This window comes from Dermochelys coriacea, chromosome 20 (assembly GCF_009764565.3).
Source record: "Dermochelys coriacea isolate rDerCor1 chromosome 20, rDerCor1.pri.v4, whole genome shotgun sequence".
NCBI classification, from domain to species: domain Eukaryota; kingdom Metazoa; phylum Chordata; order Testudines; family Dermochelyidae; genus Dermochelys; species Dermochelys coriacea.
The window spans coordinates 1,577,070-1,600,178 of NC_050087.2; the positions used below are offsets into that span (position 1 = coordinate 1,577,070).

The 23,109-nt window shown below is 58.9% G+C and overlaps 1 protein-coding gene across 4 annotated transcripts; it reads right to left on the reverse strand.

The window, feature by feature from the left end:
* Positions 1–881: 881 nt before the first annotated feature.
* LMBR1L (limb development membrane protein 1 like) lies at positions 882–18,763 on the reverse strand. 4 transcript variants are annotated; one of them, XM_038378476.2, is made up of 17 exons: positions 18,534–18,763; positions 11,783–11,867; positions 7,848–7,884; positions 7,268–7,407; positions 7,077–7,180; positions 6,861–6,987; positions 6,306–6,374; positions 5,381–5,445; positions 5,113–5,188; positions 4,885–4,968; positions 4,601–4,677; positions 4,370–4,447; positions 3,943–4,016; positions 3,647–3,737; positions 3,042–3,108; positions 2,577–2,738; positions 882–2,349 (listed from the first exon to the last, which is right to left on the reverse strand). In XM_038378476.2, the coding sequence occupies exons 1-17, from the start codon at positions 18,603–18,605 to the stop codon at positions 2,291–2,293; spliced, it is 1,467 nt and encodes a 488-aa protein (XP_038234404.1). In that variant the 5' UTR covers positions 18,606–18,763; the 3' UTR covers positions 882–2,290. The 4 variants fall into 4 exon arrangements, with proteins under 4 accessions (XP_038234404.1, XP_043362383.1, XP_043362384.1 ...); XM_043506448.1 differs by lacking the exon at positions 18,534–18,763 and adding an exon at positions 13,432–13,564; XM_043506449.1 differs by lacking the exons at positions 7,848–7,884; positions 11,783–11,867; positions 18,534–18,763 and adding an exon at positions 7,605–7,608.
* Positions 18,764–23,109: the final 4,346 nt, after the last annotated feature.

Below are 23,109 nucleotides of genomic sequence, written 5' to 3' on the forward strand. Positions count from 1 at the left end.
ACTGTCAGCAGACAGGACACTGGGCTCGATGGAGCTTGTGACCCAAAAAGCCTATAGAGCAGACTGGAGCTGGGCTGAAAGGTGAACAAGTCATCGTCGATGGCACCCCTGCTCCCTGGCTCCCTTCCCCCCTGCAGTCCTGACCCACAGCCCCCCTTGGTCTCCCTTCCCCCACAGCTCTGTTGCTGCCTCTCAGTCCCAGCCTAGAGGCCCTAAGCTCCCAGTGACAGATTGCCTGGCCCCCTTCTCCGCTAGCCCGGAGCTGCCGCTGGTGCTCTAGCCCAGCCTGGGCCCCCTCTGGCCCATAGAGACCTGCAGGGACTCTGTCTATGGGCGGGGGAGGGGAGCAGGGAAAATGGGCCCCTGAAAGCCAGGAACCCACCCAGCAGCCCAGCCCTCACCTTTGCCCTGACTGTTTCTGCTGCCTCCCCTGGGGCTGGGGGGAAGGTAGAAGAGGCTCATTTGCTACAGCCAGGAAAATGGGTAATTATACCCAAAAGCAAATGGGGAGTCAGACAGGGTGTGGCACCTTCCAGGATGGGGTGGGGGGAGGAGGGAAGCTGTGAGTGTATATTCACACACCCATTTGGATGTGTCAGAGAGCAGAGCTGCTCCTGCTGCAGCACCCCCAGGTTCCCCCAACAGCCCAAGCAGGCCCAGAGAGGTGGGTGCAATTTTGCACATGCCCCAGCACCTGGGGGAGGAACAAGTTGTACCCAGCTCCAGCAGCAGGAAACCAAGGGGCAGGCCCAGGGGCGTCCAGGTGCAGCAGGGGGTGTGTACGTGCCCACACAGCACTCCAGGAGCTGGGAACCACATTTCCCATCAGGAATTTCAACAGTCAGAGCTGGTGTCTTGCAAGGTACTAGCCTCTCACCATGTATTAAAAGACACTTTTTATTATTTAAATAAAAAAAACAACCACACAGCAGCTGATAGTGACAAGGCAGATCAGCTATCAGCTGACAGCGCAGAGACCTGACACACTCATTAGACAAAGCAAAGCTTGCCCTGGGCTCCCATGCTCCAGAGCAGGAACAGGAGCGGGGGCAGGGGACACAGCTGGAAGGACTGGAGATCCAGGCCCACACCCCTTTCAGCTCTGTCCCCTGACCCCAATGCTAATGCCGGGGGGGGGGGTATTGACATTTACAGCCTCCCCCCCCCACACAGATACATTCCACCCAACTCCCCCCTCACAGAGGCAGAATCAGGCACCAGCCTGACCCATGCTGGATAAGGGGTGTTTGTAGCCAGAGCTCCTCCCCCTACAACCCCGGGTGAGAAAGAGAAAGCCCCAGGTGTTTGAATGATGAGCCTCCCACACCCCCACCCACTCCTCCCTGGCTCCCTGCCCCACCCGGGAGCCCCGCTCAGTTGAAGGCCAGTCCTAAGTCACTTAGTGTCAGAGAGACAGCAGCATCCTGGGGCTGAGGGGGGCAGACAGACACAGCAGGGAGAGGCTGAGCTCACTGGGCGAGGGGAGGGTCTCGGAGCAGGGGGGGAGAGAGGGGAGATATTTCACCCATAAAACATCAGGGCAGCAGCTGTTCAAAAAAAAAAAATAAATAAATAAAAAATGCCCAGACAGAAAAAACGCAGCCAGCGAAGCAGACGAACGCACAGCCCGTGGCCACCTAGTGTGCTTGAGTGAGGTATGTAGCCGTGGCTGCGGGGGGGGGTCTGCACGGGGTGAGGGGGGCGCGCCGAGCCCCCGGGCAACAATTCTAGTGAGGCAGCTTCTGCACCTGCTAAACCCCCGCTCCCCCTGCTGGGAGAGGCTGGAACTGGACTCGCTGGGAGCTGCCCCCCCCCAGCCAGGGCCCTGCCCCGCTCCCCACAGCAGCCCCTGCTGCCCATCAGATCCCATTATAATCCCCTACATCTTCCTGCAGGGTGCCTGGAGCTGCCACCCCCCAGGAGGCTGCAGCAGAGTGGGGAGGACTGGGGGGGGGGGTGGCTCAGCAGCTATCCCAGCAGAGAATTCTCCTGTCTCCCCCCACCAGGGATCGAATGTGGGGGGCCCCCCCTCGATTCCCCCCATCCCAGTGCAGCATCAGCACCACAGGAGGATGCAGGCCCCTTCTCGCCAGCAGCCCATTGGGCAGAAGCAGATGAGGGCGGAGTCAGCCAGCCCCGCCCCTTCTGCAGGGTCCATGGTCCTTCGGCTTAGAATGCAGGAGACAACTAAATCCATCGAGTGGGGGTGGGGGCTGCCCCCCCGCCCCATGGCCTGGAGGGGCTGCAGCAGCCCCCCATTTCCCAGTGGTTGGCTGGCGCCAGACTCGTCCTAGCAGAGCTTGCTGGGCTGGCGGGTGCGCGTCACGGGTAGGGGCAGCTTGTGCAAACCTGAGGGGGGGGGAGACACAGATTAGGGGTCATGGTGACATTTCCCCTCCATGTCCATCCCCCTGCTGGCAGCCTGGGCTGGGGCCAGGGTCCCATTCACCCACAGCCCCAGCTCACCGGCAAATGCCTCTCCCAGGGCCCTGCAGGCCCGTGACACCGGCACACCAGGCTCCCTGGCCCAGAGACCGGCTCCCCCCACGGGTGGGGGTGGCAGGCACAGGACTCACCGAAGGCTCGGATGAGCTCAGCCCGCATGGCCCACGTAAACTTCTTCACCAGGCATAGTGTGGTGAGGGCAGCGAAGAGCATGTTGTAGAGGAAAACAATGTAGAAATTGCCCAGCCAGTTAAACCTACCAAAGTCGCCCAGGAGGTCAAACCGCGTGATTCCTGCAAGAGAGAGAGGCTGAGCGCTCCCCTCAGTGGGGCTGGACCCCAGTGCACCTCCCCCTGCAGCCCCCTTCCTGACCCACCGCCCCTTGTTATTCCAGTCCTGCCTCTGCCCCTCAATCCCAATTTACGGCCCCTAAATGGCTGCTCCAGAGCTCCAACCCCTGGCCAACGGGATGAGCCTCCAGGATAGGGCAGTTCTGCTGGCCCAGTCCAGGGGTGCGTGTGCGTGTCGGGAGCCACTCAGTCCCACCCCAGGGGCATGTGGTTCCCTGGAGCCCAGCACGGCCGCAGGAGACTCACCCAGCATCCTGGAGAAGATGGGCAGCGCGGAGCTGAGGACCAGCAGGGACACACAGTTCCCAATGATCTGGGCGGGGGGAGAAGAGACAGGCCTTGAACCTGGGAGCCAGACTCCCCCCTCCCCCCACATGTGCTGCACCCCAGCATGGGCACAGGACCCCTCCCGCCCCCCAGAACACCACCGCAACTCCATATCCGCCACCCAGCGAGGCACAAGACACCTGTGGCGCCCTCTGGCCAGGATCAGCGGCCCCACCCCTGGAATTAGGGAACCAAGATCCCCAGCTGGACTCTGGCCCTGGGGTAGGTGGGGGGCTCCCGCTGAGCATCCATGTCTAGCTGGGGGGGCATCTGACGGGGCAGCTCACAGCTGGCCTTCTGCCCATCCAGCCTGGTGCCGGGGCCACGGCGCCCTCGTGTGGCAAGATGATGCAATGAAGCCGCCCCCAGCAGGAGGGCTGGGAATAGAACCCAGGCGTCCTGAGTGCAGCCCTGGTGCTGGGTCCACCACACCGTGGTCCCTAGTGGCTCCATGCGGGTAGTAAGCGGCTCTGGCTGCATGGAGGCAGAGGGCACCCAGTGGCGGAGGGGCAGGTACCACTTACCTTGGTCATGGGGGTATCCTGCCTCACGGGGAGCAGCCTCATGAACAGGGGGGAGCTGTAGAAGCCCACGACAGAGGAGACCATCAGATAGCTGAGTCCAGGGATTAAGGAGGAATAATTGAGTGGGGGGAATCTGTTGGGCCCAGGGAGCTGATGCAGGGACTGGGATGGGGGAACAGCACCCAGAGGGGCAGGGAAGGGGGGACTGGGCTAGCAAACCCAGGCCCTGCCCCAGTGAGAGCAGCCCCCCTGCAGGGATCAGATGGAGGGGCTGGGGCTGCACATCCCAAGGATACAAGATGAGAACCACCTGCAGGGCGGCGCCGAAGGACCCAAAGATGGAGAAGGAGACCTGCCCCAGGGGTGCGTCCTGCAGGGAGAGAGAGCAGAGAAGGGGGTTGGTGTGGGGGGCAGATTGGAGCAGGAACTGATCAGCCAGCTCTGAGCTCATGTCCCAGGACGTCCCAGAGCCCCTTCACGCTGTCACCTGTTGAGCGCTTCCCCCCGCATGAATCCATGGGGTGGGCACAGACCATGCAGTGCAGGGTGAACTCCCAGACCTGGAGAGGCCCGGTAGGGGGCTAGATAGGTGGGTCTCCCCATTGCTGATGGTGAGTCTATTGGGAGCTGGGCTGAAACCCAGCAAACTCGTCCCATGCAGGGCCCACGGCAGAGAGGGAAGGGTTAAACTCAGCTCAGACCCCCCCCCCCCGGCCACAGTACCTGAATCCCCCGCGGCATCGCAGCATCATCCAGCAGCAGCTCCAGCGTGTGAAAACAGACGACGAGCACAGAGATGCCCTGGGAAGGACCAGAGGGGAGGTCAGTGTGGCCTCCTCCCAGCACCCTCGGGGGTCCTTCCCCAGAGAGCTCCACAGAGAATAACCTCCCCACCCCTGACAAGCAGGGAAACTGAGGCAGACAGGCAGGTCCCCCCTCCCCCCCAGCACCTACCGTCAGCGCCAGGAGGCACAGCATGGCCAGAGGGTAGCCCAAGTTCCGCTGCCAGGGCGAGGCACAGCGCCGCAGCTCTGCCGGGAAGCACAGGACACGCCCCGCGTGAGCAAGTGGTTGAGGCTCCACCGCCTGCCCCCTTAAGAATGAACACTGCCCCCCTCCCCCACCCAGATCAGAGCATCCAACTGATCTCACCGCCCAGCAAGCGGGGAGAGAACCCGGGAGTCCTGCTCCATCCCCCACCCGCCCTGAGCTCTGCCTCCCCACCCCCCGCTTCTTACCCAGCGCCAGTCTCCGGCTCTGGATGGCCAGGAACTGCTCCTGGAGCACAGCCGCACTCAGGTTCAGCCAGCAGGAGGTGGGACCTGCAGAAGGAGAGAGTCCTGAGGGATGAACTGGAGAATGGGGGGGGGGTCTGAGCCCCTCCGGGAAGGGGCCTGTTAGAGTGAGCCGGGATCACGCCCCTCCAGCATCCAGGACAGGGAATGGGGGGACACACACACACTCACTGGCAGAGATCTTGTGGGAGAGGGCAGCTTCCTCAAACCTTGTGCAGTTCAGCTGCTCATCCAGATCCTCCAGCAGCTGCAGGGGGGACGACAGAGGGAGAGCAGGGGGCCCTTTAGCCACCACACAGCTGGGAGAGCAACACCCCATCCCTCCCCCACGGAGGGCTCGACCCCCAGCAAACAAGGGGTTAACCTCTCCGCTCAGTGTCCCCCAGGAGCGGGGGCACAGGAGATGGGGCGAGGGCGGGGCAGGAACAGGGAGCCTTACCCTGGGCTTGACCAGCAGCTTCCCGGTGACGGTGAACATGCGGGAGAGGCCGACAGGCGTGCACACTACAGGGGGCAGAGAGCAAAGGAGCAGGATGAGAACAGGCACCGGCCCCACCTTCTATTGGCAAAAGGAACCAAAGGGATCGGGTCCGTTCTGGGTCCGCCAGTGGGGTGGGTTCAAGCCTGGGGCCTTCATGGTCTCAGCACCCAGAGCTGGAGAGGTCCCTGCCCTGAAATCAGCCCCCCCCCTCCACAGTTCCTTTCCGAACCCGCATCATGCTCCGAGAGTGGCGGGAGACACCTCCGATGAACACACAGTCACTCAGTTCCATGGCCATGAGGCGTGGCAGGGTGTCCGGGGGGGGGAAGAGACGACACTGCCCCCCGCAGGAGCAGACCTGGCTAGAGTGCATGCTCCACCCTGTGGGTACCTGGCCTGGCATCTGCCCGTCCGTCAGGGAGACCCCAGCATCACCCAAAAGGGGTTGGTCAGGAAAATCCACCCACCAACAGGTTATCTGGAGTGGGGGGGATCCTGAATTCCAGCCCCTGCATTCAGACTTTTCCGGACCAGAGCCAGCTCGGAAGCTCCTGGAAAATGTGCACCAGACCGAGCAGGAGACGCAAGGATCGGGGCTGGAGGCAGAGTCTGGCTACAGCGGCTTGAATGGGCCTTTGTTTGGAGGAAGGGACAGACCCCACCCCAAAAAAGCTCCCAGTCTAACTACGCAAGCCCCATTTCATCAGAGACTCCCCCCAGGTCACCGAGCAGTCTGTCAGACAGGTCTCCTGGGTCCCAGCCCGGCACCCCAATCATACGGCCAACCTGCCCCCTTGCATTTGTTCAGGGGGAGGGCTGAAAAATCAGCTTGGACCCCACAGATCCCCCCTCAGCCCCCAAAGAAATCAAACCATCCACTTACACAGCAGCAGCAGCACCCCAAAGAGCGAGATACAGGAGTAGAGGTAGGGGAGGTAGTATTCCCACAGGTCTGTGGAGAGGAGAGGGTTAACATTACACACCCAGGCTGGGGTAAGCCATGGGGCCCGGAAGACCCTCGGTGCCAGGGCTGGGCAGGGGGCCGGGAATGGGATTCTTTGGCATGCAGCAGGAGATGGTCACTCCCACCGGAGCAGGGTATGGGCGGGCTGTGGGGGAGGACATTAACTAGCACATCTGGTGGGGTTTGTCACACCAGAGCATCACAGCAAGGGGGGTTGGGTGCCAATCACCCCACTGTGCAGATAGGGAAACTGAGGCATGGGGCAAGGCAGAGTTTTGCCCCTCTCATAACAAGCCACTGGCAGAGATGGAAAATTCAACCCAGGAGTCTGGGCCTAGCCCCTGGAACACACTCCCCTTTCCAGAGCTGTGAAAAGAACCCAGGAGTCCTGTCCCTCCGTCTGAGAGCATGCAAAACCCCCTCCCACCACCGCCGCCCCACCCTGTGGGGAGCTCACGCTGCCCAGCCACTCGCCGTAGAGGGATTCCCGGCTGCCCGTGTCCTCGTCCACGATGGCAGAGGCCACCCAGACCATCCCCAGCACCAACAGGGTTAGCAGCAGCAGCACCACGAAGGTCTCGTAGACTCGGGCCAGGATGCCCTGCGGGGGGGGGGGAGGGGGAGGAGAGAATTTAACATGGCACGGGTGGCACCGAGGGCAGCAGGGGAGACAGGTCCGGCAGCTGGTACCTTCTTGGATCCCGCGAAGCCCTCGGCCTCAGTGAAGAAATAGGCGAAGGGCATGAGGAAGACCAGGGAGAGGTTGGAGAAGAGGAAGACCAGATTCCAGAGGCCTGGAAAGAGACGGGCAGGTTAGCCTCCCGAGCACAGCCCCCAGGACCACGCCCGGGCCGGCAGGATGGGGCGGGGCAGGCGCTCACCGTGGATCAGCGAGCCGTTCAGCCACTGGACGTAGTAGCTGTGCGGGAAGAGCAGCAGCACCTCGTTGGTGAGGATGGAGAAGGGAAGCAGCAGCACGGCGCCCAGCGAGACGGCCAGCGTGAAGGTGCACATCGACAGCCTGCAGGGGGGCGAGCATGAGCTTGGCTCCTCTGCCCCTTCCCCAGCCAGCCTCCCGAATGGCCCCCAGGGCGCAGGGCAGAGCCAGCGGGACGCGAGGGGGCTGGGAGAGGTGGCAGCCCCCGCCATGGCTGGAATGCGAGCAGGCAGCACCCAGGGCGAGGGCCGGCCGCGCCTCGCCCCGAGGCAGCCGGTGACGCAAGTTCTGCCAGGTCTCAGCGCGTGGAGCAGCTCAGGGAGACTCAAACCAGCACGTGCCCCAGGGAGAGACATGTTAGCCACTGCCCCCCCAGAGCTGGGGATAGAACGCAGGAGTCCTGAGCCCCATCGCCCTGCTCAACCTGCGATCCTCAAACCTGCCCTGTCCCAGCACGCCGGGGGGGGGGGGGGAGAGAGAAGTGCGTCTATACGCAAAGGGGCCAAGGAAAGCCAGGAACTTACGCAATTCTGTCGACAGCAGCATCCTCATCATCTTCAACTGCAGAGAGATGGGGGAGAAAAGCCGTCAGCTCAGCAGAGACCCTCATGCTCATTACACCTCACGGGACAGAGCTGGGGAAGCTTCAGCCAAGAGCCACAACAAGGTTTTGTGTTGTGGGTGGGGCAGGAGGTTTCATGGCCCAGGGGTTGCCAGGCCGGGACTCAGCTCTGCTAGACTCCTGCGAGGCCCAGGGCGAAGCCCCTCTGCCCCCAGCTCTGAGATGGGGAGAAGGGGCCTCTGCCTCACCTACTGGAAATGGGCACTGCTCGGGGGCAGGGTCTCTCTGCACCTGGTCGCAGCGGGGGTCCCAGGTGATGCCAGAATACCCAGGCCAACAGCTTGTCCCAGACAGATCCCTCCCTTGCTGCCCTGCAGCCAGATGTCCAGAATTATTCAGCCAATATTATGTGTTTTTAAGAGAATCCAGATTCATGCTAAAGCGAGCCCATGGCCCCTGCATCTCTGTACCAAACCACATTAAAAACAGCACATAAGCTTTTGTTCTGGGGGCACGCAGAGAACTGTGCTGACGTTTGTGACAATAATACAAACGGACAGAATTGTTGCTAAAAACACGGCACGGACTTCCAAGAGCCTTGTGCCCAGGAACTGAAGTACTAGGGTCAGAGGGCACCAAGTCATTTTGGGGAGTTTGTGCCCATGGTAGCAGGCTCAGGCGTGTGTGTAGACAGACATCTCGGCAGCATTCCACTGCTGGTTGTACCCCTGGCTCGGGGAAGATTTAACACCCCCCCCCCGTATTTGTGCCAACTAATCTGGCTCACACTCGGCAAATCTGGTTGACTGGGATTATTTGACATTTTCTTAGTAGAGGAGCTGACCCTCCAAGCAGCGACTGGCACCCCCAGCAGGTTCAATCAAAGAAGTAACCTCATGGATGGGAACGTGGGCACATCGATTTCCACCCACGTGCCGCACAGAGACGGGGGCATCAGTGACTCAGACAAGCCCAGGTGCCCACTGGTGTCTCCCCAAAGGCAGGCTCCCGTGTGCTGCACCTGGCTGCCTGACACCCCCAGGGCCTGGCAGCCACATAGGCCAGGCCCAGCCGAGCCAGGCCAGGTGGGCGGAGGGCAGCTCTGTCCTGCCCAGGAGCAGCCCCACCCTGACCCCCAGGAATCATCCTGAGCTTGGATTTCACCGAGTCAAAACAGAGACGGCCCAAGGCTGTGGGGGGCTGAGCGATGGGAAAAGGGGAAGGGGGGGGAAGTGACAAGACAGCACCGCCTAACAAAGGGCTCAGCAGCCCTCCTCCCCCATCTCCGCTCCGCCTTCGCTCCCACCAAGCCGCCAGCAGCTCTCATCCGTATTCAGGTCACACGTCTCCTCTTCCCATTCCCTGGCCAGCCCCGCCTGGCTCCATGCCAAGCTGAATGCTCACAGCCAGCTCCCATCCCCTGACGCTCACCAACCCCCCAACCCCGGCAGCCGTTCCTCACACCCCAGAACCTGTCCGTGCGGCAGGCGGCGCAGCGCCGGGCGTTTCAGCCCTTGCACGGCCCAGGGGTCGGCACCGTGGCCACTGCAGGGCAGCAGTAAAAACTACAGAAATGCTACACAAAGAACTGCATGAAAGCGGCCCAGCGACGCAGTCAGAGCACGGGGCAGTGAGGCTGCAATAGCCCGCTTGACTCTGTCCCCAGCTGCACCCCCAGTTCGCAACCCTCCACATCTCTCTCCAGCCTGCTCCTGCTCCGGGGCTGGCTCTGCGTTTCCAAGGGCTTGTCTGCACAGGCAGATCTCGCCCCAAGCACCCCCAAAGCAGGGGCAGCGCACCAAAATGAAAGCGGGGCACTGTCACTCCCCACACTGGTGGTTTACATTGCACAGGAATCCCCAAGGCAGGCCAGCCCTACAGGGCACCCAGAGACCCTGGCTGAGGGTGGAATGGTCTCATCAGGAAAGCTATTCTGGGCAGAGTTTCCTCAGGGGTAGCAACTCCCATGGAAAAGAGCCAGCAAGCACAGGGGTTGGGAGGGGCATTGGGGCAGTGCAGTGGGGAAGGGGAGCAGGGTACACAGGCATTGTCAGCACTGTAAGGCAACCCCCAGCCACTGCAATACCCCCTCTTTTCTCAGACAAAGGTTTAAAGCCCTTTACAGACACCAGTTAAGCCTCACATCCTCTGTGCACAGCAGGTAAGGTATTGCTTCCCCCAGCCTGAAAAGCAGCCACCTCTGGGGTGGGGCACGGCTGCTGATTAAGGGCCCACAGCATCGCTGCCCATCCTGCAGCCCACTGAAATGGCCACAACAGGATTCACATTCTGCCTCCCCAGATGTGGAATTTGGCCAGCATGTCGGACACAAGACCCCGACTCTTATGAAAAGGGTCCTGGGATCTCCACCACCAGGCCAGGAGCTTGGTTTCACACCCTCCCACAGAGACCAGATTCAGCTCAGAGGGAAGCGCTCTCCTGACAGAATCTCCACCATGTGTTCCCACCCTCAGACAGGACAGACAGTGGAGCTTTCACTCAATTGGGAAATGCACCATCTGGAAAGACGCAGATGGGGCTGGGAGCGGTGGGAGACGACAGGACTCTGGACTCGCCTCAGAGCGAGTGGCTGCACCAGCCCATCTGAGATAGGAACCCAGGGGCCGTGTGTGTATGGTGGTGGTGGTGGGGGGTCCCCTGGATTTCAGACCAAATACTTGGACCCTGAGCCACCAAGGCTGGCTTATGGGGGCAAAGGAGCGTACTGGGGGAGGGTAAGACAGCAGGTGGCCAGAGGAGCCAGGGTCAACATGTGCATTGGCGGGGGGGGAACCTATGGGTCAATTCTTATTTATGTATAGACCTGCCAGCAGGGCCTTGGTGAGAGCTGGGGTGCACACAGCACGGGGAGATGTGGGTCCCCTCCCAAGCCAGTGGGGAGCAGCCCAGGGACCCCTGCCAGGCACAGCAGAAGCCAAGTCCTGGCCTCAGCACTAGTCCCTGCCCACACGGGGGTCTGTGCCCTGGGGTCCGCAGTGCATCAGACCAGATCCATGGGTCTGCAGACCCTGCAGGGGAGCCGTGTGCTAGGGGGCCCCATTGGCAGGGAATGCGCTACTCACCCCAATGCACAAGGCACAGCCAAGACACCCACAGCACAAGCACCATGCTGACCCTGCAGCGTGAGGATCCTCACCGCTGGGCTTCTCCCCAGGGCATGGAGCTTCTGCTCTGAGATGCAGGGGCAGCAGAGGGGTCTCCATTCCAGGCTCTCCCCATTCTGTGCCCAGACGGCCCCTCAGCTCCTGCCCACCCCAGCTCACAGGATGCCAGGCAGCCTGGCTCCATCCCACACAGCCCCCAGCATGGTGGGGGGACCCCCGGGGATGGGACGGGTTTGGCCTTTGGTAAGACAACTCCTCAGGGAGGGCAAGGATGGTGCAGGGTCAGGCGGAGTGGCCACCATGCAACTCTCCTGTCACAGGCTCTGCCTAGGGGGCCTGGTGTTTTGGCCCCATCCCCCCCGACATCCTGCTCTGGGATCGCTGCACAGCCCCGGAGAGGGAAGCACCATGGTGATGACACCATGCTTAGCAACAGAACCAGGCAATGCTCGGGAGATGCTGGTCTCTGAGCCCAGATCCGGGGGGGGGGGGGGGAGGGGCAGGGAATGTTGCCCATGGCAACCACAACACAGCAGCCATGTAAACAAATCAAGGGGGGCCCTCCCCAGCAGGACAAGGTCTCCCCTGGGGATGCACCAAACAGCACACAGCAAAGCTGCTGCAGGAGGTTTGGCCCCTGGCTCAAGCAGCCCCAGGGGTGTGTGCGTGGGGCAGGGGGCTGCTGGGCGCCCTGGAGTTGGAATTCAACAAAGGCCCTGTGCAGGGAGGGGGCAGCCAGAGCCAGGGGCCCAGCCAGAGCCAGGCCGGTTACCTGTGGCAAAATCCGCGTGTTTCTTGAAGCAGGTTATGACGAAGTGGCTCAGGATATAGAGGCTGGCGAAGAGCAGCGTGCAGATCTGCAGAGAGGGAGGGAGGGTCAGAGTGGCCCAGGCAGCTGGATCCCACCCCCGCACCAATCCTCCCCTCCTCAACCCACCCCACGCCCCCATTCGCTACTATCCAAACCCTGCAGAGCAGCTGCAGGGAAAGTGCTGACACCCCGGGCAGGAATCCCAGCTCCGAGCTGTGGTGCCCCCGCCAGGAACAGCTCACGCTGGGTGTCTCTCAGGACAGCAGCCCCCAGCCTGCTGCCACACAATACCCAGTGCTGCACTGGGGGCAGGGCTTTTATACTGATTTCTGCCTGACCCCACACCAGCTGGAAATGGGATGCCCTGAAGCCTGAAGGCCCTTGCAGGTTGCCCCTGCAGCCAAGCAGAAGGGGAGGGTGGGGGGGGGATGACAACTCCAGTTTAAAGGTACCCTCCAACCCAGACCTGCCAGCCTGGGGCTGTTTTCAGAAGTCTGGGCCTGGACCCAGAAGGGAACCTCCCACAAAGCAGCCAGCCCCAGAGCTGTTCAGCCACCCCCAGCAGCAAGCCTTTGCACGGCGGATGCGACCAGCACGGCGGCCCAGAGGCCCCACACATGCACACGCCAGAAGTTCCAGACATTTTGCCAGTATCTTTGGATGCCCCCGTGACACGTTTCTGGGGCTCCTTTGACTGAGAGGCTCAGGATGCCCCCAGGTTCATTGTCAGACTCTGCACCACTCTGGGCTCTATTCAGGTACGTCCCCGCCCTGCTGCTCCACAGCATCCGTTGCCCTAAAATGACCCGCGAGGCCTGGCTGTGAGCTCAGCCCGTAACCTGCCCGCGAGGGTATTCGCTGCAGAGGGCAACAGGGCAGGGCAGGGAAGGGATTGTGTTGGTGGGTTTTGCATTTTGCAGGGGCAACTGGAGCAGGGCGTAGTGGGGGGGTGAATAAATTTCAGGCCAAGTCGGAGAAATCAATCTCTGAACAAACAGGGTACATTTTGGCCTAGGTCCACAAAGGGGTTTAGGCTCTGAATTTGTGTCACCAGGGCCTGGATAACCGCGACACGGCAATCAGGTTGGCAATTCACGCTCACTGCTGGCATTCCTCTTCGCCGGATCCAAGCCAGGCCATGCCAAGCAGGCCAGAAAACGTCTGGTGATGGAGGTCTGGCCACATATAATGCCCCTGCTCTGTAATTTGCTCCTTCTTGGGGGATTCAGAAGGGTCCAGGGAATCGTGGCCAGCCCCTGCCTGTGCTATACACAGAGCAGGGGCCCGGTGCGGTCAATCCCGCCTGCCATCAGCACTAGAGCCATTGCAGTGATTGGAAGGAAGCCGGCAGTGTCCTGTGCTGAGCTGCAGGCAGCACTGGGCACATGGTTCACCCGCCCCTGAGCCGCGCTCCGAGGTCCAAGCAAAGCAGGCTACATTTTAAGAACACAAGGACCTTTGATCACTCGCAGCGTGTGTCAGACAGGCCGAGCGCAAAGGTTGACCTGAACCCATTGGCTTCGTTGCATCAGCACAAATTCATTACCCTTCCCACCCCCCAAGTCTGTTTCTGAGCCCTGCCTCAAGAAGTGCCGACTGCCCGGGCTCACCGGGAGAGTGCCGGCCGACTCCCACTGCACTCTGGATCGTGCCCTAGCAGGCATGGAGACTCCCTGGACACCGGCACAGACTGAACCCCTCCAGAAGCAGCACGACCCATTGGCAGGCCAGCCCCTCCTAGAGCCACAGGGCAAAATAAAACCACAATTACAGAAGAGGCCGACTGCTGCTAAGAGCTCAGCGGCTGGAGAAAACCCAGGTCGGGTCCCAGCGCGGCTGGTTCCGCTTCCCTGGGCCAAGGAAATGGCTCTGCAGAGAGGCTGCAGTGGCTGTAGTGTCAACGAGCTGGTATCAGGGGCTGCACACATCCGACATCCCAGCCTGGAGCTCACAGCAGCCGCCAGCCACACAGCCATTCACGTTTGGGTGGTTTAAATTTAGGGCTCCAAGAAGTGGCCCAGGGTTAACCCCTCGAAGGCCGCACCCGTCCTGACGTGCTTCTAGTAGGTCAGCGCTAGAAGCTGGCAGAGACTGATTTGACCTCTCTTTGCTGCTGGGAGCCAGCCAACACCCCCAGCCTGCTCCCTGCTGGAGGAAGGCCCCCGCAGGCCCGGCAGCCCAGCCCTACCCAGGATCCTTCGGGCACAGGGGTTCAGAAATTAAAGGGTGGCCAGTTCAACACGTACAAAGGAAACCTGTTAATCACACAATACTTAATTAGCCTGTGGAATTTAGCCACAGAATTTAGCAGAATTCAAACAGGGATCGGACAGCTGCATGGACAACCAACCTACTCAGTGTTAGACCACCAGTGGCAACGGCTTCAGGGAAGGGACGAGAGATTCATCCCAGGAGAGCAGAGAACTCTCCCTCCTCTCTAGTGAGAGTCTGAGCAGCGGTGAGAGGAGCTTAGCCAGCAGGGAGCCCTGGGCACAGTCTGGCTCCTGAGCCCACACAGGACGGCTCAAGGGTCCAGCCAGCAGGGCGGTTTGGATGCAGCACGGGGGGGCTCAGGCTGGGGGCCTTCTGGAGGGCCAGAAGGGGCCAGCTGGGCCTCAGCTTCCTGGCCTGGCCCCTCTCCGGGTCAATGGATCCTGAAAGGAGAGCTGTCCGGGGTCCCCCTTCTGCCCCAGTTCAGCCCCTGGGAGGATCCCTCGGTCCCTAGCCCTGCTCGAAGGGAAGCAGCAATCCCAGCTCCGCAGTGATTTCCCTGCCACCCCAGCGGGGCGTCACGCCACGCCAGAGAGCGAGTGAGCGCAGCCAGCGGGGAATAAAGGGCAGTAGCCTGCGGCTCCCAGGTGCAGCCGCAGGTGCTGAAGAGCTGTGACCTTGGTTCTCAGCAGCACCTCCCCTCCCCAACACCCATGCACACCGCAGGGAGCTAATGCTCTGCGTGGCTCTTTATACCCCCTCAGGGACCGGCAGGCACAGACACCCCAGGCCCCATTCCCTCCACCGCAGGCCATGTCAGCCCCTAGCCCTAGGGCCAGTATACGCATTGGCCTGCATGCCCCTAGCCCTTCCTCTTCTGGCAGGGGGAGCGAGGGACCCAGTTAAGTCTTTTCCAGCTTGGAATTCCAGGGACGCCAGGCAGGAAAGGAATTAACAGGGTTTCTGTGACGGGAGTAGCGGGGATGCAGGGAAATAAAAGCCATTTGCAAATCCACCAACGCATCCAGAGCTTTCAGCACCATCCAGACCCGCCCCCCCGCCGCGTGCCTTAGCACCCCCGGGGCGATGGGGTCAGTAGGATTCCTCGATGTGCACAGGGCTGGAGAGGTGCAGAGCCTGAGCGCAACTGCCATTCAGCAACACCCGTGCACCACGGCGATCACACAGGCTCCCCCCCTCTGCCCCCACCCAGTGAGCACAGACTCTCGTGCAAAGCTGCTGAATGATCCTGGGGTCCCCCAGCTTACAGCCCCGGAAGAAAGGACCAAGCTGAGACACTCGGTGCATGGCACCTGCATTCCCAGCAGGGTTAGCTCCCCTGGCACCGACCTGCTAATTCTTAGGCAAGGCACAGCGTGTGCACTGGAAGGTCAAGTTAGCTCCCCGTCACCTGTGCCAAGCAAAGGAGTTTGTGCTGCCCCAGCAACAGAGCCAGGCAGGGTTCTGCTGGGGGGTGGGGGGAAGGGTTGAGTGGGTCCTGGACTCTCCCTCCCTGCCACAGGTCCCAGGCCAGGGAGAACAGAGCAGTGCTCTTTCCTCCAGGGATTGTGAGCAATCCCAACCTGTTCTCCTCCCCCACACCCCACCCAGGGCAGCAGAGCAGCATCCTCATCTCCTTGCCACACAGGTGAGTGACTCAACCAAGGTATCACGGTGAGTCAGTGGCAGAGCAGGGAAACTAGAACCCAGGCATCCTGAAGCCACTGCCCTGCTTTAGCTGCCATGCCTGCCCAATCCTGTGGGGCCCCCCAAGCAACCAGCCCCCACAACTCCATGAATGGTTGTGCCCGCCACAGAACCTGGCTGCTGCCACTAGCGCCACCTTCAACAGCCGGCCACCAACGCTCCTCTTCGGGGGACCCGCCATTGACAGGAGCCAATGTCACCTCGTGGCTACAGCAAGAGATAGGCGAGCCAGGACTCCTGGGTTCTCTTCCCCAGACAGGGAGCATGGCCTAGGCATTACAGGAGGGGACAGGGAGCCAGGACTCCTGGGTTCTCGACTCCCTGCAGCATTGGGTGTTCTGTGCCCCGTCCCCTTATGCCGACTCCAACCCACCTTCGCCCGGAGGTGCTTCAGTCTTAATCAAATGACATTATTTTACCAACCTGTGGGCGGGAGGGGAGCCTGCTGAATAGCACCCCTCCCCCATGGAGCAACAGCCCTGTGGACCTCCCATTCCAACGGGAGGGGCTCAGGCGCTGGCTACGTGCGGACAGATCCGCCAGAACAGGCTGGGAAAGTCTTCAGCCCTGAACCCTTTAACTGATGTCAATTCAGCAGGAAAAACAAACCCAGCTGCTTCCCTCCTGCTCCCGCTCGCCTGCCAAGCAGGATAGCCGGACCCTGGTGTGCCAGCTGCCTGCCTCTGGGCCTTCAGCTCCAGTTTCTCTGGCAGAGCTCGCAGTGCGGGGTTGGCTCAGGAGCAGAGTTTGCCTTGCTCGAAGCACTGGGCTGTTTCAGACCGGCTGACCCAAGGACCTCCACTCGGGAAGGCCCCCTCTAAGCCACCCAATTCACCATGTGGGGTGGGGGGGTACAAATGCCAGGAGCCAGGATTCCTGCAAGACTGAGCCCTGGGGTAACAGAGGGCTGCCATCTGTAACCAAGGCTCCCCACTCCCCAACACAGCTAGTGTTACAGCGTCATCAGGATCCAAGTCAAGGGGCTGCCAACACTGGCAGAGGAGGGGCTAGAAAACCCCATCACCCAGCTGATGCTGGAGTCACTGTGGGCTGGTTAGGACACAGATGTCAAAGGGTTCTAGCATGTTTTTCCCCCCCGACACCAGAGCCCTGCTGGCAAGAGGGCATGTTCCTACTCATGATTACAGATGGCCAGGGAGGCGGGGATCCGGCCAGAAGTGTCCAAATTCCCAAACAAACTGGCTACAATCTTGCTGAAAGCTATAATCTTGGTGCCAGCTGTACAAGCTGGTGTTGCTGCACTGTCTGTGGAGAAGGACTCCCAATGGCACTGCATGGTTTGCACTGGGGTGGGAAGGGAGAATTCATTTACCTAGATGTTTTCAGGTACCGGGGACAATACCCCATGGAAGTCCAGTCTTTGTGCAGAAACAGTGCCCTCAGGACATCCACTCACACTGCACAAGACCCAACAAACTCTCTCTGCTAAGCAGATCATGGTCGCTGCTACCACACTTGAAACCCTGCTAAGAGGCTAGAGTCCCCTTGGACAAGGGTGAGGAATATCCAGCCACACGGGGATGGGTTAGATGCCCAGGGAGTGAGGGGAACAGCAGCAATGGTAAGAACCTCTCTCCTGCTGCCAATCCCTCCAAATACTGTGGCACAGGGACGAGCCGGGCAGCTGCCTCTGGGTAGAGGCATGTCCCAAAAAAAGTTTCTTGTTAGACCTCCCTGCCTTCTAGCTGACGCTGGGAAACCGAGCCACGGCCGGCATCAGGTGTCCAAACACAGACCTCGGCTGATATTGTTGTGACGCAGCAGCACTGTGACCTGCACCCGAGTGCAGCCTGGTCCCCACTGACACGGGGCCAACTGTGATATTTGACACGGATGTCGGCCACAGGTGGCTCCCCTTCTTGGGCTGGGGGAAATGGCTTTCCAGACTCAGTAAGGGCACAATCTGTAAAGGCAGCCACAGCTCAAGACGCCTGCAAGGGAGATAAGCAGGGCATGCGGAGAGGGAGGGGTGTCTAGCAGAGAGAACGATCACAGAAGAGCCGGGGGTAACGGCACAGGGCGGGGGCCAAGGCGAGTCCCAGTGACCACAGTAACTCAGACCTGAGTCTCACCCAGCTGCTTCTTTGCTCCTAGGGCTCCCAAAGGCTCCCCCTTTCTGTGAGACAGTGGGGTGGGAGGCTGGCAACACGGAGGCTTGGGCAGTCTGACCCAAGGACTCTCAATGTCCCATCCCAACAGGCAGCGTGTGCAGCTGTCGGGGTCCTGCCATGCCACGCATCAGAAGCGGCTGCATGTCAGCAGGGCCGAAGCAGCAGCTCCTGCAGGCACCTCACACGCTGGTTCGGGGTGAAACACGTTACAAACCCACAGACTATTTAAACTCCTGAGCGAGCACATGTACGGCAGGGCACCAAAGTCGGGGGGCTGGAGGGAGGGAAAAGTTTTGTTTTTCTTGCTCCAACTCGGAGCCAGGCGCTTTCCCAGCCCAAACTGCATCCGCCTTGCACTTCCCAGCCCCTCACCCAGCGCTGGCCTAGCCCCACCAACACCGACCTGGGCCAGGCACCTGAACCCCTGGCGGGATTCAAGGGCCCAGGCCAGTACCCCCATTATTGCCACCCCAGGGCTCCACCAAGGGGGCAGGGATCCCACTGGGACCCCTCGGACCCTCCATCCCCCCTGTTCTGCCCAGCTCCCCCCACCCCAGGGCTTGACGCCCCCCCAAATCCCGTGCCCCGCCAGCAGCAGATGCAGACCAGGGGCCATCCCCGTGGTATCGTCCTGCACCCTCCAGTCCTCTGGCCCCGCTCACCAGGCACTCCCGCACCCGCTCGTGGAACAGCTGCTCCCGCAGCCCCAGCACGTCGAGCTCCGCCGGCTCCATTCCCCGCCCCGCATGGCTGGGGGCGCCTCTGGCTCAGTCCGCGGCGGCCCGTCCAGCTGCGGCGGCCCCTTTAAGGCGCTCCCGGCGAGGGCTACACTGTATCCGCGCGGGCGCGCCCCGTTCCACTCTTAAAGGGCCCGCAGCAAACGGGCCAGGCCGGCGGGGGCGGGGTGATGCCGGCCATGCGAAGGGCTCATTGGCTGCAGGAAGTTGAATCGGCCGCTGCTCATTGGCTGGGACGGGAGCTGTACCCGATAGGCCGAGCTCCCAGCTCCGCCCCCGCCCGAGGCTGGGCCCGGAGCAGGGATCGGGGCCTTGCTGGCGGCGAGCAGCGGAGACTTGGGGGACGGTCCCAGAAACCAGGGGTGGGGCCCGTGTTTGGGCCCCATGCTTCCCGTGTGACTGACCCCGTGCCTCAGTTCCCCACTTTACCATGGGGTGACGGCAGGTGGTTGGTACCTGGAGAGCGGATGTCCCTACACCCACCCTGGGGGGCGTACACCCCCCAGTCCCTCCTTCCCCAGCTGTCAGCTAGGTAGGGGTTTTCATCGGTGTGTCTGCTCCTGGGATGAGCCCCTAGGAAGCTGGAGGGGGGTGGGAGGCAGGCACATTCTGTTGGTTCCATGACACCCTTTGTGGGCAGATTTCACCAATGGGAAGGAAGGGTGTAAATTTCAGGCTTTGGCCTAATTCTATAAGAAATATGAACGGTTCTTAGACACTGGCTTTGGAAAGGGGGTTACCACTTTGAACCTAATGCCCTAATGGGTGCTGGGGTGGTAATGGATAGAGAGGGGCACTAAACTGTATCAGAAAGACCCAGGAGCTTAGAGTCAAGCCAAAGCTAAGCTGCTCCCGATCTCTGTCTCCAGTGCTAGTCTGGCCCCACTGCAGTGTTTTCCCCAGGAATTGAAATTGGGGGCTGGAAAATGACTAAATTGTTGCCAGTCTCATGATTTTATAGATAGTGTCACAATATTCAGTTGCTTTTCTTAAAGCAGGGTCACATCATTGAGAGGAGAAGCTTGCCTGTAACTAACAAAACAGCTTCTAGTCTGCACGGTCACGCACGAAATGTAAACGTGAAAGGCTGCAGCACCAAAAGGCAAATCAAACCACCCCAGCTGTTATTACAATCCTCATGATTTGTAAGCTGATCTCATGGGGTTTCGGGGGGGGGGGTAGGGGAGACTAAAAATTGATTTTTTAATACAAGTGGTGAGCAACTGCATTTTACATCTTAAAAAAACAAAGTTGGGGAGGAAAAAAAACCCAGAAACTTAAAACCAGACAATATCTGTCATATTAATAAGGGTCCATGTTCTATAATATGTAATGTCACCTAATGAGGGGGTACCAGGCCCAGTAGAAATGCAAACAGCACGTGATTATATAATACAGGGTAACAACACAGGGCCTGTTGCAAGAACATCCCGTTTTCATTCTCTTCTGATGACCAGTCATAGCTGCTGCCATTCCCAGGTCAGAGCTCACACCACCCAGGTCAAGCACTGATCCAAGCCTGGCTTTCCCCGGAAGAGCCATGTGCAAATAGCACCATCTGCAGGCCAAGGAGGAGTGAGAAGAGCAGGTTTCAGAGTAGCAGCTTGTTAGTCTCTAAGGTGCCACAAGTACTCCTTTTCTTTTTGAGAAGAGCAGTGATTACTGGAGGCTGCTGTTGTAGCTGGGTTGGTCCCTGCATATTAGAGAGACAAGGTGGGTGAGGGATTGGACCAACTGCTGGTGGCGAAAGAGGCAAACTTTCCAGTTTACAGTGAGCTAGTCTTTAGGTCTTTTGTGTAAGTTCGACAGCTTGTCTCTCCTCACCAACAGAAGTTGGTCCAGTAAAAGATGTGACCTCACCCACCAAGAATGATATCCATGATAATTGGATTTGCTATCTTTGTTACCGAATGGGGATTATTTAACACAACATCATTAATTATGTGAATTGTGCCACACCTAGGAGCCCCAGTGTCAGGCGCTGCACACACACAGAAGTCTCACCTAAGTAAAAACTGAAAACATTTTCACATGCAAAGGGGCCAGTTCTGTGCAACTCCTCTTACTCCAGATTTCTCTCCACTCCAAATCCCAGTACCTGTTTGCTCTCCCCTCTCTCCCTCTGCACATGTTCCTGCTACCCCACCTTCTACAAGTTGCTTCTCATGCTCCAAAGAGACACCTGCTTCCTTCCCACTCCCTCGTTTCAGAAGAGAAGTGCTTTTTCCAGGAACATTATACACCACAATGTAACAGCCACCATGTTCCGGCTGAAGCAGATCCACGGTCTCAGGCAGGGAACGTGTGATCCTACTTCTACAAGCAATCCCATGCTGACAGTGCTCCCTGAATTTCCCTGGGAGGTGATACCTGGTAGGAGTGAGAATGTCTGAACCCGTTAGACCACATGCTAACCCTGAACAAACATTAGCTGTATAGCCAGGAACAGTAAAGTCTATTGCGTCCAGCACACAACATGAGCATTGCTGGATGCTCTCATCTGCTTTATAGATTATAAAACGTTGTATAGGATTTTGCATAGTACAACCATGTTTTAAAACATTTACATCACCTAGTTCACCTCTAGGGTATATTTTCTTAAAACGGCAATTCCCCTTACAGGAAAGATGGTACATTTTTTTTTTTTTAATATTTTGAAATAGTGGGGAGAAAAAAAAATATGACTCCCTAACCTCCTCCTTTCCATTTTATACTTGGGATCTAGGTCCTGCCCCCGGCATTTCAGAAATATAGCACTTGAGAGTGTTAAATGAAAAACACAATTAAGGGATGGTTAAAAGAGATAGTGATATGGCTGGATGGAGCCAGAGGTGACCATGGACAACAGCAAGTCCTTGGAGTCTATCCACAGTGGGGGCCTTTCCACCAGCGTAGCTGTACTGGCACTTGGGTAGTAGAACATGGTGCTTGCTCAACTCTGTTACCAGAGCAGATCACAGTTCAGTATAAACTTCCCTTGTAGATGCAGCAACAAAACTGCATTGGTGCAGGGATCCCTAATGCAGACAGGCCCTAGGACTTTCACTAGAGTCTACATAAATCTAGGGTATTCTGAGCTGCAGCAAGGAGGGGGAGTTTGAGTCACAGAAGGCAGGTGATTCAGATGACCAGGGCGGGAAGGAGGTGCTGCAGCAGCAAGGAATAGAAGCGATACACCGCTTGTTATAAGAGCCCCATTGCCTATCAGATACCGTTACGCACCAACTTAGACAGCGATTCTGGTTCCCCCCACCAGCTTGGCAGAAAGAGCTGCTGCCTAATCCCTTGGCAGGACAGGAATTCCCATTCACTCTACTAGGCTGGCATATGATCGCCAACCAGCTGGTACTGGATGCTTCAGAGCAAGGTGCAAGAAAGTTATGGAATAAACTGCCCCTAGGGGAAGTTGCCTTCCAACCCCCAAGTTGTGGATGCTTTAATCACCTCCATCAGTTTCCTCTGTTAACACCCATCACTGCAGACTTTTCCAAGATGCAGGTTATAAAAATCCACCCTGCAATGTTTGTTCTTTGGAGATGTTATTTGCTATTGGCCATTGCCATCCCAGAGCAGCTCAGGGCTGATTATAAGGCAAATTGAGACCGAGTTATGAATTTCTAGGCCTGATCACATCACATCAGCTCAGTGGGACAGCCAAGCCTCACTTGGAAGATGCTGTGGCACAAACTCCAAGCATCCTTTGCTCCAAGAAACCTGATCTACCTTCTGCTGGAGGTAGAAATTGAGTCTTTACCCATTGTTCAGCTCCTGTGACTACGGGGAGAGGCCCAGATGCCATTTCACAAACTGCTTTATTCAAACTGCTGCTGGAGCTCGGTTCTCCTGGACTATTGCAAGTGTTCAATGCATGGAGCCTGCTTTCAGAGCATCTTAAATCCTAGTGTTCAATACATGGGTCTGTGAAATCTGTAACAAGCGGTGCCACTCTCAGAAGGGCTGGTCAGCCAGAAGCACATTCATCAGGCCCCTGACTGGACCTCTTCTGCATACACCATGATCCAGCAGGTGGGACGGTTGCATAGTAGAGCCTAGCTTTCAATTATGAACATTCCAGCTGGTCCCTTTTATGCCACAATTGAGTAAGTGAGGCTCTTGTTCACAATGTGGGGTCTTGAGTTCATGTTTTTAGCTTGCCAGGCACAGAACCTGCAGAGCAGAAAAGCAGCCAGCCAAGTGCTTTACCATCCATGCTTGTTTTAAGCAGCCCGAGGGAAGAGCTTGGCAAGTCAGCTTAAAGCAGGGGAGAACAGAGATTCTCATTCACACTGTGGCTATCAGTGGAATGAGGGGCAGGAGGCACATGCCCACCCCCAGGGCTTGTGTTTAGTCTTTATTAGAAGCCAAGATTTAAGGACAGAGGCATTAGGGAAGGAACTAGCCAGAGTTGTTCACTGCAGCTTGGAACAGCTGCTCTGTGGGCCTACAGTTGGGACTCCCCATGCACTCTGGGACATACAATCTAGTTGTATTAGACACAAAG

Bases quoted from the DNA above. Each gene is read 5' to 3' on its own strand.
- LMBR1L (XM_038378476.2), bottom strand. From the start codon at position 18,605: ATGGAGCCGGCGGAGCTCGACGTGCTGGGGCTGCGGGAGCAGCTGTTC. The intron at 7,181-7,267 runs GTGAGCGCCTGC...GTCTCTTTCCAG, and splicing joins GAACGGCTCGCTGATCCACG to GCCTCTGGAATCTGGTCTTC. The intron at 5,189-5,380 runs GTAAGGCTCCCT...TCCCCCCTGCAG, and splicing joins AGCTGCTGGTCAAGCCCAGG to CTGCTGGAGGATCTGGATGA.